The 19,000-nt window shown below is 32.3% G+C and overlaps 1 protein-coding gene across 1 annotated transcript; it reads right to left on the bottom strand.

Annotated features, from left to right (window-relative positions):
- Positions 1 to 1,438: 1,438 nt before the first annotated feature.
- On the bottom strand, positions 1,439 to 11,742 carry LOC111003294 (juvenile hormone epoxide hydrolase). The gene is made up of 7 exons (XM_022273723.2): positions 11,625 to 11,742; positions 9,453 to 9,629; positions 5,189 to 5,434; positions 4,358 to 4,504; positions 3,560 to 3,905; positions 2,367 to 2,598; positions 1,439 to 1,662 (listed from the first exon to the last, which is right to left on the bottom strand). The coding sequence occupies exons 1-7, from the start codon at positions 11,688 to 11,690 to the stop codon at positions 1,452 to 1,454; spliced, it is 1,425 nt and encodes a 474-aa protein (XP_022129415.2). The 5' UTR covers positions 11,691 to 11,742; the 3' UTR covers positions 1,439 to 1,451.
- Positions 11,743 to 19,000: the final 7,258 nt, after the last annotated feature.

Below are 19,000 nucleotides of genomic sequence, written 5' to 3'. Positions count from 1 at the left end.
GTACATTACGAGTCATTGTGTCCTTGAGAAACATTTTTTTTTGTCCTAGGCGCGACAGACAGTCCCTTGTGCAAAGTCTATTTCAGCGCAGAGGAATCAGTCACCCACGTAGTCCTGGAATGCGCAGCTGCGGCTTCCTGACGAATAAAAATTCTCAGAGCGGTGAGGTCGCTACTTGAAACCTGTGAAGTGCCCATGAAACTTCTGAGCTTCTAGAAGGAGCTAGGTCGGCTTAATTACTCAGAATTTTACGCACATTGGACTAAATCAGAGTCTTAGTGCGGAGATTGAGTTTACGCTACTACTACACTCACTTGTATGGTGATTCCTGACTGTGTCAGGAAAACTGAGATAAACTGCCACAACTCTTTTATTAATTAACACAACTAAAATAGACTTAAATGACAGCCCTATCTATCATTGCGTTTGCTCCCTGTTTAAGGTTTTTAAATGGATTTCGAATGCGCCTCGTCTTATCGAGTTTCGGCTTGTTATTTATTAACGACTACGTTGAGTGGTTATTCAATACAGATCTACAGAAACCAATTCATTTTACTGGTTTTATTTATGCTCAGCCACAGGCTCGAGAATCATTTTTGACACCAAACACCTTTGAAATGTATCTTTTTTATGAACTTTTTCGTGTATAAGGACAAGTCCTAAACTATTGGTCATTACTCTAAGAAATAGTAGCTTCTGTCAAGAATGTAACGAGTGAAGCATGAGTTTGGACTTAATATAAATATGTATAATATGTATTTTGCACTTCTTGCCTACTTTATATAATTGAATTCATTTTTTTTCGTTACTCACAGTGGTTGCCTGGAAGAGATCCATTCCATCCATTTAATTATGTTTAATTTTTATATTCTAATGCAACCAACCAATTTGATGACTGGTGACCATTCCAGTAATAATTCACTTCAAGTGACTCAAATGGCGAAATTGAGGCTCAGTTTTTAAGCAATGGTGGATGCATAGGTGAGGTCAAACGACGTATTGACTTATTTGTAACTATTGTAATAATTACTAGGTAATAATTCGTAACTATAAGCCTCATTTACGTATTAAATATTTTGTCCTTATCACTTTCAACATACATTGACTAATGGAAGCTTATAGGTTAATTATAATACGATTCTAGGAGGGAGGGTTCACACGCTTATATTAAATGAATAAGGCCGTATACGGGATTTATAATGTACTGCTACTTTTTTGGATATAAGACGTTTTATTACCAAATAAATAAATAATCTATGAACAAAAAGTTTAAAGAATTAAGTGAGGCCTTCTAGATCCCAATCCATTCTGGATAATAATAAATTATATTTAATTAAAGTAATTAAATATTACAAAATAAAGAATTATTTAATTTGTAAATTATGAAAAATTGCATATGTAAAATTATTTTATCTAAATTCAGTTCAGTAAAAAAAACTTAAAGTAAAAACTTATTTATTCTTAAACTTCAAGAAACTATCAACAGCCTTAAACAAGTCGTCGGAAAATTCACCAGGTTTTTCAAATGCTAAATAATGGCCTCCTACATCAAGATTTGTAGCACCAACTAAGTTTGGATACTTCCAACGTAGAACAAAGTCGGGTGAATGGTATAGTTCATGCTTTGGTCGAAGCGCCCATGTGGGCACTGGAGTCGGTATTCTGAAAATAAATTGAAATTAATACTTTTAAAGTGTAGGTATTTTGATTGCTGCCTTTTTGTCCAAATTATCATTGTTTGGACAAACGTGACTTGTATGCCAATAAAGTTTATTTAAGTTTAGCATAGCAATGACGTGACAGATTGATCTTGACATATCAATACTGTATAACATGAAGCTGTAACAAGACCTATGGAGAAAGACAGCCTCCTTCTATAGGAGCGCAGGTTGTTAGCGAGTATTTAATCTTACAAATACCCTGTGGCGTGAAAAGAGAACTCAAAGAAAAACTGTCTTATAACTTATTTTCTCGATGTGCCTTATTCATAATATATCTGAGTACAGTTAATTCCTTTACTCCACAACGTGAGACATTTAAATATTATAGTTATTATATGAACATGTAGATACTGTAATAGAACCTTAGAATAGAAAAAATAAATAAAAAAAAAACCTTATATTTTTCTCTATCACTAAACGCTTAAAATAAATTCCTATTTAGACAAGAGAATACTGTTAACTTTGTAACTTCAAACACCCGAAGGAGATAAAAAATAATATAATAAAGCAAAATAAATTAATAATAAATATTTTTTATTTATTAATTCAATTCAATTCAATTTGAGGTATTTTTCATATATCAACGGAAAAATAATGTAATTTTTTATTTAGCCCATAGTCAAACCTTTCGATTGTAATACTTACAGGGCTAGTACGTCCTCCATATCCTGATTAGCAGAAGTCTCCTTATACAGCCTCAGAGCAGTTGTTATACTTCCAGTACTCCAGTAGACCATGACGTTATCTACTAAATCTGTTGTGTTGTAATTGTAAAGACCGCCGTCTTCTCTCATTTTATTTGATGGATCCGATAATGAGAGAATTCTGTCATTTATATACGCACAAAGACCTACGGGCGAGTCCTGAAGAGCTATACCTAAAATTAAAACATAACGCCTTTATGTATTTATTTTTAAATAAAATATTATTGAAAATATAAAATATTAGTAATGTTTTTTATAAAATATTATAATTTTTGAAAAAAACATTATAAAACCTTTGTCTATTGTCTATTGGGGCTATTATAAGTGATATTGTAAGCTACAGACATTTTTTTAAGAACTCGTTATTTTGACAGTACCAAGTTTATACATCGTAGAAGTAGTTATACTTCAAGACTTTTTGAAGAGAAATTATTCAAAACATAAAAAAACGTTTCAGTATCTACTAAGGGTTCCAACACGGCTGTGGGAGTCTGCATATTGCAGCACGATGTATTTAAAAAGTTGTTACGCCAAATTATTTAATGACCTGCCTAGAAGTTACATATCACTGCCGTGTAATGTTTTAAAGGGGAAAGTTATTTTTCTTCTTTATTATTATTATTATTTCTTTATTTAGTTATTTTTAGAGGGAAGTTAAAAGTTTCGAGAACAATTATAAACTTAACTGTTATTATTATGACATCATGATTAGCATATATGACATTATCATGCCTGATTGCACGGTTTTATCAATCAATCTGAATGTACAATTTTCTTCGCAATTAAACGATTTAATATTAAGGAAAGTTAACTTTCGTCTTTTTCTATCAAATTGTATTTACTCCGTGATAAAAGTACTCTAGTACCGGTGCCATTAGACTTGTTTTTTAATTAAAATCTATCAATACGTTCGTCAATGTTATTAATAAAGTTGTAACAGCGACATAGCCTAATAACTGCACCATTAAAAGTAGTTAAAATATATAATTATATTATTAAAGTGTTATATATATTTATTTTGTGTTGTTACCAATGTTACACACCTTAGTGAAATGAACTTACAAAAACACACTCTGTTATTGCATACTTGCAAAAAATAAAAAAAACAATACTTTGTTTATTATTTTTCCTTACCAATACTGTCAGGCTTAGTGGCTTGCAGGTGCAAATATCCAAATTCCTCTAAGTAATAAGCCAATTTATCACTTAGAGGGTACATTCTGTCCACAAACTCGGTGCTGACCAACGATGGCCACAAACTACCAACCAACCACAACAAGTCCGCTATCTTTGAGAAATTGACTGGGAAGGTTGTATGGAAGCCCAGGACCTGGTCTGGGAAGAGGGTTGCCATATGTGAGCCAATGTTGTGTCCAAGGTTTCCTCCATGTACGTAGAATTGCTTGTAGCCAATTCTTTCCATAAGGTTTCTCAATACTATTGCTATTTGGTAGGTAGTGAGTCCGCGGCGTACTGGACCCTTAAATTAATATTTAAACAGTTTTTAGTTCATTAAAAATGTTAATAATTTTAGAAAACTGACAAAGGTTCATCAATGGGTAATGTGTATGACGTAATCATCAGTCGCCTTTCTTTTAATTTACTTATGTCAATTGTATTGTATTTTTTAAGTAAAACGTATTTTACAGTTTCATATTGATATTATGTAAGTTATGAACTACAGATAGCAATGTTTCTTTCCATTTCACGCTAACTTGATTTCGCGTTTATCTTACTTCAGTACCTAAAGGCGTTGGATTCAGAGATAAGACGTGACTCTCGTAAATTCAAATGTAATACAATGTAGGATTCAGATGTCAAAGTCTGTTTGTAAAAAATTTCTACGTCAAATTTTTCTTATTTCAAATTTTAACCAAAATCAAACACCTCCAAATCACAAGGGCAAATATAATACAGATATGTAATACACACCTGCGAAAATCCAAAGCCAGGCAAGCTAGGTACTATCAGCTCGAATACGAAGTCATATTCCGGTCTGGTGGTAGTCAAGAGTGGTACTGATTCATAGAATTCTTTGATCGATGTTGGCCATCCATGTAAAAGGAGGATTGGGATAACCTGAAAGCGGATTAAACCCATTTTGAAATAACAGTTATATATAACATGAATAAATTCATGGAATAATTTTCCTGATCCTATTATATTTAATTGTTTTAGAAATAGAATGTCGATTAGGACAAATTCTATCTTAGGTATTAAACACTTTTATTTATATTATATTTACATATAATCTTATTATGATAAATCATTATTTATGGTTACATATATATTTATATATATATATATAACCATAAATAAGCGTCAATCATAAATATCATCTCTCTAGCCTTCTTCAAGCTAAGTAAAGCTATTATAAAACAAAATATTTGTATAAAAATAGCTAATCATTTTGTTTATTTTACTTAGTAGGAAATAGAAAGCTTGATATTTATTTATACATTACCGCATTAACGATAATTGCCTCTTATTTTAAAAAGAACCTTTAAAGAGTGTTAAAGAGGGTCAATTGAGCGTTTTTAAGGCAGTTTTGCCACGGACTAGCATAAGTGGGCCATACTGAATGAATTCTTAAAAGGCCGGCAATGCCTTTTGTGTCCATGGGCAGGTCAGTTAACTGATGAGACCCCTGACCGTTTGCCCTGCTATATAGAATAAAATCTATATTTTTTAAAGAAACAGGTACAATGTGAGGTCCTAGTATTGTAAAATAGTGTTTCAGTATTATTATTAACTCTCGCTCACCTTAACATTACTTTTCTTTGGTTTCACGTGCATGTAATGTATATCGAGCCCTTGTACATTAGTTTTGTAGTGCTCATACTGATTGAAATACCGCACTCGCTCTGGGTACTTATATTTGAACTGCCAATTCCCAAATATTTGCCCGAGTACGTCAGAGTTCATACCGTATTCGGATGTCTCTTGGAAGCTTTTGACACGGGGCGCCCTTTTATATGCATCGAACTTTCGCCGTTTGTTTTCGAGCATCTGCAAATATTAATTAACATTTATCAATTTACAGTTTTATATAAAATTAGTTTTCCTTTCGCATACATTTTTTTCTATTTTGGAAATATATTTTTTCTAACCGTGAAAGAATTTTAAAAATCGGTCCATCTGTTTTTGAGTTTATACGCTACAAACAGAATTTCACTGAAAATTTGACAATTCCTGTCTAAAATGCATGCAGGTAAATTATCCTTATATTTTACTAAAGTTTACTTAGGTGTTGGCATATCGGAAAATGAGTTGACGATCTAGGAATGCGGGGAGGCGGATAGGGATGGCGATCTGAGATCGATTAATCGAAGAATCGATTTTTCGAGCAGAAAATATCGATTTTTTAAATCGATATGAAGTACTGTGTCGATTCACTGAATCGATATATCACCCTTGAAAATCGACATTCGATTTTTTCTGTTTTGGTATAAACCATACAATTATTTGCATTTAGTTGAATGTGCCTGAATTATAAGAGTGCTGCCGGTTAAAGAGTTAACTACTCATAAACTCGCGAGATGGCTGTATGTTTAGTATCCTTTACTCGCCTCTCTTTAATAAAAAAGTTACGTTTGTAGTCTTTGACTTTATGTATTTATAATCTGTGACGATTGATATTGCATTATTCATTTGTTGTTGTCGTTTAATGAATACTGTTATTAGCGTAATATAAGTATTTTCATGATTGATTTTCATCAGATTTTCATGCAGTGTTTGTTGCGAAATAATAACTAATTGAGAGTAGGTAAGTAAATAAGTAAAGCGCTTCTTATTTTTTACTTTGACGCTATTATTTTCAGTTTGTTCTGTTAGTTGTGATTATCATTTAAATTTACTTTTACACAGGAATAATCAGCATTGAAATAACTAATAAGTAATATGTGGAATTCTTATTGATGGAAGTGTTCATACTTCATTCACGATTACTTTATGTCAAATTATCTATTTAACGTCAAAGCATCAAATTATTCATCTTGTTTACAGAAAAAATAGTAAAGCTCCCATTATCATTTTATAAATAAACTATCGCTTTTACTCTAATTTTATTTTAATCAAGTAATCGCCAGGCATAGGGATGGCGATTCTTTCCGAAAAATATCAATTTATAAAGCAATTCGTATCTTAATTAATCGATTCACATTTGGTGCTATTTTTATATAAAGGTTACTTTTTTATAAAATGTTAAACTATTCTTTCATATAAAATATTCTTTTAAATTCATTAAGAAATTATGCTAACTAATCCTAATAGGATTTTGAATATTACTCGAAACTAGTGACTAATTACTTAAAATATCATTGTTTATCAAGTTTAATACATATAATAAATGAGGAATAAATATATTTTTTCAGCATGTCGGGTTGAAGTGATTTATGGAATCATTTTATTAAAAAAGACTTCGGAGGCACATGCAAATATTGTCACCAGGACGTAAAAACTAAGGGACCCTTGGAAACGCAAACTTGAAAAAAAGATCGATTTTTTAAGAATCGATTTTGTAGGCCTCGATTTTTCGTGAATCGATTCATTAGACTACGATTCGAATCGATTTAAAAATCGATCTTTTTCGTAAAGAATCGCCATCCCTAGAGGCGGAGAAATGAATTCTCTCTCCTAATTACGAATGACAATATTCAACAGCCTCAGTCACAAAATATTTTTCAAAGATATTTATTTATAAAAAACACTCCTGCTTTAACAGGTGACCCTAAATTGACACGAGTGAACAATGAGTGAATAAACTTGACAGACGAAATAAAAAAAAAATAAGGTTAAATAGTGTAATTATTTTAAGGAAAATTCCTTAGAATTCAGTTTGTTAATGTAACAGCTGGGAACCCTGAAACAGGTGTTTTTTACTCTAAAAGGTTTCCAAATCTTACCACTAGGACCGAAAATGTACTAAAAATGAATAAACGCTTTTTAACAATATAGATTAATAAAACAAACATATGAAATTAATTCGGAAAAACAAAATTACATAATAAAAAATACAAGACACTAAGTAACTACCAATAGGCACTAACAAATAATAGAACTTTTGCCAGTTCTCTCAACGGACAATGAAAATGGTCTTTTATCAGATGTATTTCGTTAACTAAATTAATACACCGCATCATATATAAACTTCAGAGCAGTGTTGGCCTCGTGGCTTCAACGTGCGACTCTCATACCTGAGGTCGTAGGTTTCGTTCCCGGGCTGTGCACCAATGGACTTTCTTTCTATATGCGCATTTAACATTTGCTCAAACGGTGAAGGAAAACACCGTGAGGAAACCGACATAGAACGACGACTTAGACCCAAAAAAGTCAACGACGTGTGTCAGGCACTGAAGGCTGACCACCTACTTGCCTATTAGATTTAAAAATGATCATAAAACAGATTCAGAAATCTGAGGCCAGGACCTAAAAAGGTTGTAGCACCACTGATTATATATAAACAAGTCAAGTCAAAACAAGGCGCTTCGCACTTCACACGGCTCAGATCCACGGGGCTTTTGTACACAATTTACTCAGATTCAAACTGAATATAAGTCCCGCTGTGACAAAATTGACCAAATGATGGATTTAATATTAGACTGTCCGACTTTCGATTTAGCTGCATGCAGCTACAATCTGTGCTCGAAGAAACTTGTCGGTTAGCCTACCACAGGCTGCCAGTCTCGATCTCCAGATCACACCTTGCTCTTTCGAAAGTCGGACAGTCTAATATTAAATCCATCATTTGGTCAATTTTGTCACAGCGGCAATAATACTCCAATGTAAAAATTATGAAATTTTAATAAGTTTAATTGTCTATGAATATAAATAATAAAGCTTATAATTGCAACGGCTTTCGTAGAATGTTTGTTTAACATTTAATTCTGTTCATCATAATAATTTCAATTAAAACAGAGGGAAGTTCTAGCATTTCAACGATTCTTTTAACAGTTAATTAAGGAAAAGTTATATTTGGAATCTGTATTGTTTACAAGGATTCTCCTTGAAACTTGGAATGGAAACAATTTGTTGAAAAACTTCAATTATTAGAATGTTTTAATTGCTCTAAATACAGTATTGGAATGTTTTAATTATTTTTTTAAATAATCATTACATATTTTTTGTTCCTTGTAGTAGTAACTACTATTTCAAGTGGAGTTAGTTATTTCTTATTTTCAAAAACAATAAACTAAAAACATAATATGAACAAAACAAAAAAAATATTACGATTTATAGAATGCAATTTATGTGACGTCAGCCAGCGAACAACTAAATATATCCGTCTTACATGCAATAACATCCAGGGTGCGCAAGATACGTGTAAATATTACAATTTTAATAATAATCCATGCCGAGATTGGCATATGCAGCCCCAGTCTCTCTAAAATTTCCGCATTAAAATCAACGTCGTCAATAACTTTATTCCAGTTCGCAAGTCTAGGGCGTAGAGCGGGCAAGAAGAACTGGCAAGAGACTCTCCGCCACTCTTTTTAATCTCTACGAGTTTTGAGTCATACAAATTGATTGAACTGGAGCAAATCAATCACAAGGATTAGGATCATTTAATATTCGCAAAATTTATAAAAAGCTTTATTGATTTATGTACGTTTAACGGGAGCTTTGAATTTACATAGTAATTTATCTATTTTCGCTTGAGAGTTCGTTGTAAAATGAAAACAACTTCCATATAATAAGTGGTTTATCTTCTAGAGCCTGGTTAGGCATGCGTTTTAATAACATATTCTACCTCTAAGGACTTTAAAAGTTAGATTGACCATTATAAAACAGATATAGAAATCTGAGGCCCAAACCTAAAACATTGTAGAGCCTAGCGTTTTATTTTAATTCGCGGCCGATATAGCCTGAAATGAAAAGCTTTTTCCCTCAATAGATAAAAATGCAATTTTATTAAGCGATGTATTACACGCTATCTGCAGTTAAAAGATTTGTTCGCATAAATTTTACTGATTAAGTAACATTTAAGATAAAGTGTAATAGTTAATGAAAATGTACATCTACAACTCACGGCCTCATGAAAAACAATTCTGAATTTCCTGATTTCAGTGCTCTGTGTACAGTTAGTCCCCCAACAGGTGTCCAGATCGAACTTCGGCAGGTCAGGGACGCTTGTCAAGGTTATGTAGAACTGTAGCGCTCCCACTGATACTATTACTACCGCTATGGATGCGAAGAGAAGAAATTTCTGTAAATAGAATTGATTTTTTATCCACCTGGCCTTCTTTTACCACAAACAGCATAGTTATATGTAATAATAATGGAACTATAGAACAGTTAAATGACATTAGCATCACATTTAGCGTGAATATAAAAATTCTGACCAAATATTTTAGAGGGCTACTATTTTGCCAATAATTTAATCTTCAAGTTTTGAAAATTTTATTAATGACTTGAAAAGGAATGCTGCTATAAAAATTGATAATGCTTTTATTCACACACCGACAATAGTTTTGTTTTAGTGATTGCAAATTATAGGTGTATTTAGAAAAAAAAAATGTATTTTTTATTGACGTATTAAGTTAGACATTGGCTGATCGTGCAACTCTCTATTTTTATATGTACTTAAGGAAATTAATCTCAAAAATGGACGTGTGACAACCTTAAGAAGCTAATTTTACTTATAAAAACATTATTTTAAAAAATGTCCCGTGGGTTGACTTCATGCGGCTCGTAATAAAGTATTTAGTAATGAAAATCTCATACGAGTAGGCATTTAATACAGCTTGGAAGCTCAAAGCTTTTTCCCTCAATAGATAAAATTGCAATTTCATTAAGCGATGTATTATCTGTAGTTAATGGTTTTCAATAAAATAAAAAATATTTCATGTTTCTGATAGTCACTTATAAAACAATTTAAAAGAATATATAAAAATGTAGGATGATTTTATTAATATAAAGCAGTATATCCACCGTACTATATAAAACTCAACGATCAATTACGAAGTCTAAGTCACCAGCAGTGATTGGTTAACTTCATAATATTAGCTTTTTTAAAATTATACGCTTAAACAGCACTTGGTTATTTTCTTATTTATTTAAGCATTACACACTTAAAACGAACCTTGTTCTTTAAAACAAAAAAAAGCTATCTCTTTCTTATTTTTTCTTTGATTATTGTAATTTTGTTACTAGTAAATGTTATATTTTTATAATTACTAAGATATATCAATTTAACAAAATAGTTATATTAATAGCCTTTATATATAAAACTTAATTATAATAGATTATAAGTTTCATTGATTTAGGAATAATCAATTTAGTAAAATAGTGAAATTAATTCTATTAGATTACTAAATCTCACACAAAGTTTTCCTATACAAGATACTATCTGTCGAGCAAAAAAGCGGCACTGCTGGTAAGATGCAATACGATCCTTTTCTCGAACCAATTCAGGCCATCTTCGACTATCACTTCGTTGTATGGATATAAGAGAGAAAATTGGATACACACCGACAGTTCAAGAATACCAGACAGTTTGTGCAAAGAAGTATCGATATGGTAGCGACGATTTAGTCAAGGTTAAATCTTTTCAATCTGACCCTTGCATTTGTGATTCAAGGGTCTTGAAGGTTGAGCTTAAGTGCGAAAACTTGAACCTGAGTATGCATTGTGTGTCACCTTAAGAACCACCGTACTTGATGAGCGCTAAATGGATAGAAGCTTTACTTGAATTAATACCGCCCTACATTTATATTAACAGGCTCCCGAATACAGTGGTATCACGGTATGGAGAATGCAGTATTATTTTATTGTTTTGTATATGTGTAATGGCATGTTCTCAACTTTAGAAGATGATTCTGAGATATTCCCCATGAGGAGGAGCTTGCTGGGTGTAAAACTGGGACATAGAAAAACAGCAGAAGAGAAAAGCAGAGGACATTATAAATATAATTAGGTAATTGAAATGGCGCTGGATTAGGCACTTGATGACAGACAGCAGGTTGAAATGGACCAATTAATTACAGAATGGCAACCACGCGATGGAAAAGAGGAAGACAGAGCTATTGCTCTTCTCTTCTCTTCTTCGCGAATCCTTAGCTGAAATTCAACTGATAATAAAATTGAATCTGCTAAGTCTTATCGCTTATCAAATCATTTTAGGGCGTTAAAATATATACATATAATCGAATATTTTTTAAGGTAAATTATATTATAAATAATTCATCATCATATTACTTACACTAAATCCTCCCTTTTTTTCCACATTTTTAACCTCCTTTTTCACACTATCTTTTTTCTTTGCCATACTGTCCGGACGGTCAGTTCAAACTAATTAATTTGGACTTATCTTCATCGATAATGTTATCTTTGGATTATCCAAACGTAACGTTATCTTGAATATTACGTGTCGATTTGTAAATTGGTCAACGACTCTTGAATGATAAGTTACAAAAATCACAGACCCAACACATCACTACATAGTATAAAACAAAGTCGCTTTCTCTGTCCCTATGTCCCTGTGTATGCTTAAATCTTTGAAACTACGCAACGGATTTTGATGCGGTTTTTTCAATAGATAGAGTGATTAAAGAGGAAGGTTTATATGTATAATAACATCCATTAAATAGTGGAGTAATACTGTTATTTTTGAGGTTTCTAATGTGATGTCGTTTTTTCCGCTTACATTGCAAACGCAGGCTGAAGCCTACGAGTTTTATCAAAATAATGTACCTACTAAGTATTGTAGACATTGAAAAGGTCTACAGAAAAGTTTGTGATGGTATATGTCTATCTCTTATGGATAACTCACATTATTTTATACAACGTTCACAGTTTTTATATAGTGTATTTAGTATCAGCATTGCACCCGTGCGAAGCCGGGGCGGGTCGCTAGTAAATTATAATTTGATCATAGTAACAAGGTGTCTCAATAGAAAGTTCATATTTAGTAGTAGTATTAACATAACATAACATTTATTACTAACGAAACACTCACACAGAAACAGACAAAATAATAAAAATAATATTCAAGAAACTATCGACATAAATAAGAAAGAATAAGGTAGATTTTCAATAATGTGTCGGAGCTGCGGCAGTAACTGCCCTGGCACAGCGTTATGCTGTGAAACAGACGTGTTCCACAGCACTGGTCTTTCAGCCTGAGACCATAACAGTATTATACACGTTTCTACGCGAAGCAACACACTACACAGCCTGTGCGGCCACAGAAAATAATAAACGGCTCAGTTACAAGAGTCGAAATACAGAGAGTTCGATTTGGAGTACGCCTCCTGCGCCGGCCGTGGAGATCATCTTGAACAAGTGCACTGGCGCTTATTAAAGATTTAAGTTGGTGTCTGGTATGTACCAGACTCTCCCAGAACTCTCAGGTCACCGCTACTAGATAGTAGCAGAGACCTGAGAGTTCCCCCCCTGAGTTGGTGCTTTCCTTGCTCAACCAATAAGTATCGCAATACAACGTTTAAATGTTGCCAGCGTTAGAGAGACACTCCCACGGCGACCAAATTTTTAAAATTTGTTTTAATTTTCTTCTTAATTATTTTATTTATTTATTGAAACTTCGTTGCATTACATAAAAGAAAAATAATAAACATAATTTAATGAAAAGCAACTGGCGGCCTTATCGCTTTAGAGCGATTTCTTCCAGACAACCACTGTGAGTAAAGGAAAAAATCACTGTGAGTATACTACATAAGGTAGGCAAGAAGTGTAAAAATACATATTACAAATAATAAAATAGGGAGAAACAAATTTATTATAAATATTGTATATTTATAATTATATTATATAAATTAATGATTTGTTTGACAAATATATGCCTTGAAATTACCATAATCACTTATCGTTACCATCACAATACTAATCTAATAGATTCCTAAGTGCACTAAGTCATTATTATTGATTAATGTAATTATAATTGGCGTAATACATTGAACATAACTTACCTTAGAAAATTAGACAGAAATGTAATTACTTTCCCAAGTATATTTCAAAGACATCTAGTTTCTTTCATCTAAACGTCTTTGGAGAGTAAAACGTGTTTTCTAGGCCATTCGTTTCAGAGCATTTCAATGGCTTGCCTAAGAACTTACTTTTAAGGTATCGTGAGAAAAGGATTTTAAAATTCGCTTTTGAAACAAGGACGTATTATGAAGATGACGTAATACTCCCTTCAGTTGTTACCTTTGAAAGCTAATTATGTCATTTGAATTAAGATTACAAACCAATAAATCGTTTTATTAATTCCCGAGTGTAACAAGGGGTTAGTTTTTTTAATGTTTGTGTGTATGTATTAATAAATCTAAACTGCAAGTTTTAGTATTTATTTAATAATAATAATTGCCTGTTAACTACAATTTTGAATTGGATTATGAGCATCTTAATTAAATTAATCAAAACGTAAATAAAGTGGCAATGTTCCAGATTAAGTACCAATTGCTTGTACAATCATGTCTTAATCTTGTTGTAACAAGTGCTTGATCAATTAAATCGTTGTTTATTTTCAGGTACAAAGGTATCAACTACATAATTACTAACTACTTATGAAAAATAATAGTGATGATGCGGATAACATTTCAAAGAGAATTAATTAACAATGTTTTTTCTCTTTAATGATTTCAATTATTTGTTTGTATGAAGTCTTTACGGAGGTTTATTTACGGAACGTCACGAAGATGTGCAGCGTTTTTGTTAAGGGAGAGAGCGATTGAGACCAATTAAGAGATAGAAAGAAAATACACGCTATTGGTTGATGTATTCGTTTAGTAGTTACATATTAGAACTTTTAGATTGGAAATTCTGTGACATAACGTCTTGTGCGGTAATCGCAAATCATCATTAGCACGTGTGTAATATAAATATACAAATACATGGTACATGATCATGTATTTGTATGTAATAATATATGCATTGGGTTATATTAATGACCCAATTGAATTATCTTTTTAAATATCACAATGATCACAGAGATTAAATATATAATTAGAAGAAACATTGTATTGTAATAAATAATATCTAAAGGAAATGTACTCAATTAACTTGTGAAATAAATCACAACCTCCACATGCAGCGTGCAGTAGCAAACACGTAAATATTAGCACCGGAAACGGCGCCATTTTTCGCCGGATGTGACTGCAGTGCGATATGTCATGACACGATAAGGCTTTCGGTATGTTTACCGATCGTGAAAATGTAAGCTCATTTTGAATTTAGAGTTTAAGACTTTGAAGTTTAAACTTTACTGAAACGATAGTGATTTAAGAGTAGGTTTCTGGAGATATTTTGTAACATGTTATAGACATTTTTCTGATATGTTTAGCTATACGTAATAGGTTTCATTGCCGTATGAGAATCAATTTTCCGGCTACGCATACGCGAGCACTTTGGTATGGACGATGCACATGGGCGGCTGTATCACTAAAGATCTGATGAGCTTTATATCCATTTGCCCCCTTTCAATAAAAACCTACCTTCGAATATTCCAGTGGTAAGAATATCACTGTGCTGCTTTTATAACAAATTATATAATACTAAGTGTCAGATTGCAATACATGATTTGTTACTTACTTGCTCTGAAAACGATGGAACATCAAAGTAATCCATACAAAATTACAAAACATCAAATGGTCATAGCTTCGATCAATAATAAATAGAAGTAATTAACGAATTTTTTAATATTATTATAGCCTTTATTTCCATAATTAATAGATTTTAAACAAGTTTATCATATTTTATTACGTAATATGTGTATGAAAATAAACTATTACTATTTTATTTATCCTTAATAGTAATTTCAATATCAATAACTTTTAAGTATTAAATAATTTAAAAAATAATCATAATCATAAAAAATACCAATATTATAATAATATAACAATAATTAAAATTGTATTACCGTACAACCTCTCTTATAAAACCTAAAATAAACATTAAAACCGATGATACGCGAAGACACCCGAATGGATATTTGCTTGTTAAATAACTGGGATTTAGATGATAATCAAAGATATTTGAGGAATCGTTTCGTTCGATTCGAAGACACGGAGAACGATTTACATATCGCTAACATCCATTACCTCAATCCACTGACAAGCTATGGCGAACAAAGCTTGTTAAAAAGTTATACTGGGTGGAACTATTCTTACCGCAGGGTTATTTATAGTAAGTTTAGTTATTTGCTGGTATATTATGGCAACTAATAAACAACTTCTCAATAATTTTGAAAATCTCCATACTGTCTCAGGCATCAGTCGTTAGCTAAAAAAATTAAACAAATTACTTAAAAAGTAAAAGTAAATGATTTTTTAAAAAGAATACCGCGAGTTTTTTACGCCGGCTTTTTCTCTCGGCCAACACCCTCTGTCTTCTTTGCCGATGAGTAGGGATGCCAACAGGATCGAATTTAATGACGTGGATTAATGGCGATTTTATGTTCCAAAATAATCGTATTTTATTTTATTTTTATTTTAAATAACACTCTTCTTGTGTGAGAATAACTATAAGAAGTTTTTTTTTAATAATTATTCTTTTAGTTTCAATTACATATTCGTTGTTTACCTAATTGTGTCAGCAGATTAAAATAAACAAGAATAAAAAGTCTTTGAACATTTTGCAGAAAAGAAAGCAAGTTCAAGTGTATCACGAACCTAATACAATCTCCTTAGCATTAATCCCAGTAATGGATGAAGATTCAATGGATCTCTAGACATTGTCAGTGAACCACGTTCGATTATTATCTCTATTGGTTTTATTTACAATGGTTTTGTACAAAATCTCTCACAGATATCTTAGTTTCTTCACAAATTCTTAATTTAGACGTATCGTAGTGGCTTCTGTAGGGATAGTGTATGTTTTGTAAGTAAATCAATAGCTTGACAGCTTCCTTTCACGTCTATAAAAATAGGTCGGTTCAATATTCCAAGCTCTACCACCATTCAATCAATGGCGTACTCGATACCGATGACGTCATTACAGCGGCGTCATTAGTGCCTCCAATGCAATCCAATTAAAAATTTATCAATAGTACTCTTTCGGTTCCCATACTGAAATGTTTGTTTGTGGAAACGCAATTTACATTTTAAAGGAATACAACAACGCTTTGAATTTCCGTACCGTTTAATTATTGAATATATACACTATTTAATTATTTATTTTTATTTTATTTATTTATTGATTAACACTTCGTTGCATTACATAAAAGAAAAAAAATGGAACATAATTTAATGAAAAGCAACTGACGGCCATATCGCTTTCGAGCGATTTTTTCACATTTTTCTCCATCGCGCTAAAAGAAGTATAACTTCAATAATAAAAACGCGTGACAAATTATATACTCGCTAAAATTCAAACTTAAAACCTATGGTGACAAGTAAATAATTTTGTACTCGTATCAAACATTTGGTTGTTCACGCACACATAAAAGCTAGTGTGCAATAAAAGTTGACAGAAACCCCGTTCATAATAGTCCAATTTACCAAATTTTATCCGAATAATATTCTGTTGAAATTAGTTCGGCACGCGTCGCCCGTAATTTCGCTACTGAATAGAGGACAATTTGTGACGTCACACGCAGACATTTTCGTGGCTGGGAGCGTGAAATGTGAATGTGCCTTAATATAACCTTAATTTACCTTGAAGCTAAATTCATATAAAAATGAAAGTATTTTTCAGTTTTAGATTGGTCTAACAGTTTTGTGTCTTACTCAGTCTTAATCAGGTTGTACAGACATACTTTTTGCCTAAATTATATTAAAAGTATATATTCAATTGTTTAGTAATTCGTAATACGTTTGGTAAATTTTCTTGGAAGCTAATCTCCCAACCTGCCCACACAAAACTAATCTATAATCGAAAATCAAACCCGTCATAGCGTCATAGCAACCGGTTCAATCTTCCTATCTCTTGTACTGACTGTCGCTTTCCTATATACTCAACTTCTTATCTCCTCGCCAGGTGTGCTCTGTATCTCCATTTGTTAATAAAATGATATCTCTTCAAGAAAAGAGCGTACCAAGTCATACAAGGCCGGCAATGCACTCGCGAGCCCTCTGGCATTGTCGATGTTTTTCCTTCATTGTTAGAAACAATGTTAATAGCACTCATAGACAGGTAGTCTATCGAAGTCATTCTATATCTGTTTTGTTTCATTTACGTCTAATTGGCTGGCATTTGAGCCTTCTTTGCTTGACATACAGCGTCGACTTTTGGGGCTTAAACGTTCCTCGTTAACCTCGCGATGTTAATCCTTCATTGAAGGATTCAGTGTTAAAAGCGCAGATAGACACAAAGTCGGAGCACAGGACTTCATTGATAAGAGTTACACAATGGAGCCACAACTCTGTGTTTTTTTTATGTTAGAATTATACTTAAGTTTAACAATTGAAATATTGCAAGCTCATCCGATTTTCGTGATCACAGTATATTATTGTCTGGTTGAATTCCACACATAATTATTTCTGGCCACAACATCGCGTCCACGTATTGTACATGAAAATTATGTACGGAAAATGGGTCATGTGATTTCCACGAATTGCCCTTATTTAACGTGGACTAAAGAGGATTTAATGAGCTGATTTAGACGAGTCGTTTAATAAATCATCTGTTTTATATAATTCCACATAATTGTTAATAACCGTCACTTAGTTAATACGAACGCTCTATATGTTTTAAATACGTCTTATATAAGTATGTTAAATAGGCTTAAATCGTTTTCAACATAAGCTTATAACTAATATAAAATAAGGCATATTGGGGTTGCGACGCTGGCGCGACTTCTAGAAATGTAAGTACCCATGTGCACTTATTACTTAATATCAAGTGAGCCTCCAGCCAGTAAGGATCTGGGTTTCTGTTGTACGCCTCGCTATTCATTTATTTATTCGGAAACCAAACAGAAACTTACAATAAAAACAAAGTCAAAAATAAAACACAAAACAAACACACTAGATGCATCTACAATAGGTTACACTTATACAATATATACAATTCGGTGGCCATTAATTAATTTAGGTAACTGATAAACTAATGCGTCAAAAAGTTACAATTTCTGCCAGTTATCAAAGGTGTATAACGGACCAGAACTGGAAAGAAACTTTCCACCACTCTTTTGAATTAATTATATTTTAAGATTGTAAGGAGCATCCATTACTACTTGCATGAATAACATTTATTTATTTATTTAAATAAAAATAAAAATAAACATAATCGTAACATAATAATACCGACATGTAAACTTGAACGAGGAACACATTATTAATACAAATAAAGAACCAATACAATGGATTATAAACTTAAGAAGATATATATGTTTTTCGTACAAAAGCTCGCAAGTTGAAGGCGCAATAATTAACAAAGTTCGTGCCACACTTCCGGCTAACTTCATTGTAACAAACAAGCAACTTCGTTATGCTGAGTCAAGATCCACAGCGATAATTAATAATATGCGTTGGAAATCACGTATTTGTGTATGCTAACTAGCTGTAACTTCTGAGTGCAGTGCTCTTTGAACGGCATGCTAGCCCCAAGATTCAGATTCAATTTGCACTAAGTATAGCTCCTCTTTGTTGTGTTGAAATACGAAAGTCATACTTAACTTTA

Source organism: Pieris rapae, chromosome 18, assembly GCF_905147795.1.
Source record: "Pieris rapae chromosome 18, ilPieRapa1.1, whole genome shotgun sequence".
NCBI lineage: Eukaryota > Metazoa > Arthropoda > Insecta > Lepidoptera > Pieridae > Pieris > Pieris rapae.
Note: the sequence above shows the minus strand (reverse complement) of the source record. Positions and strands in the feature narration are given on the sequence as shown.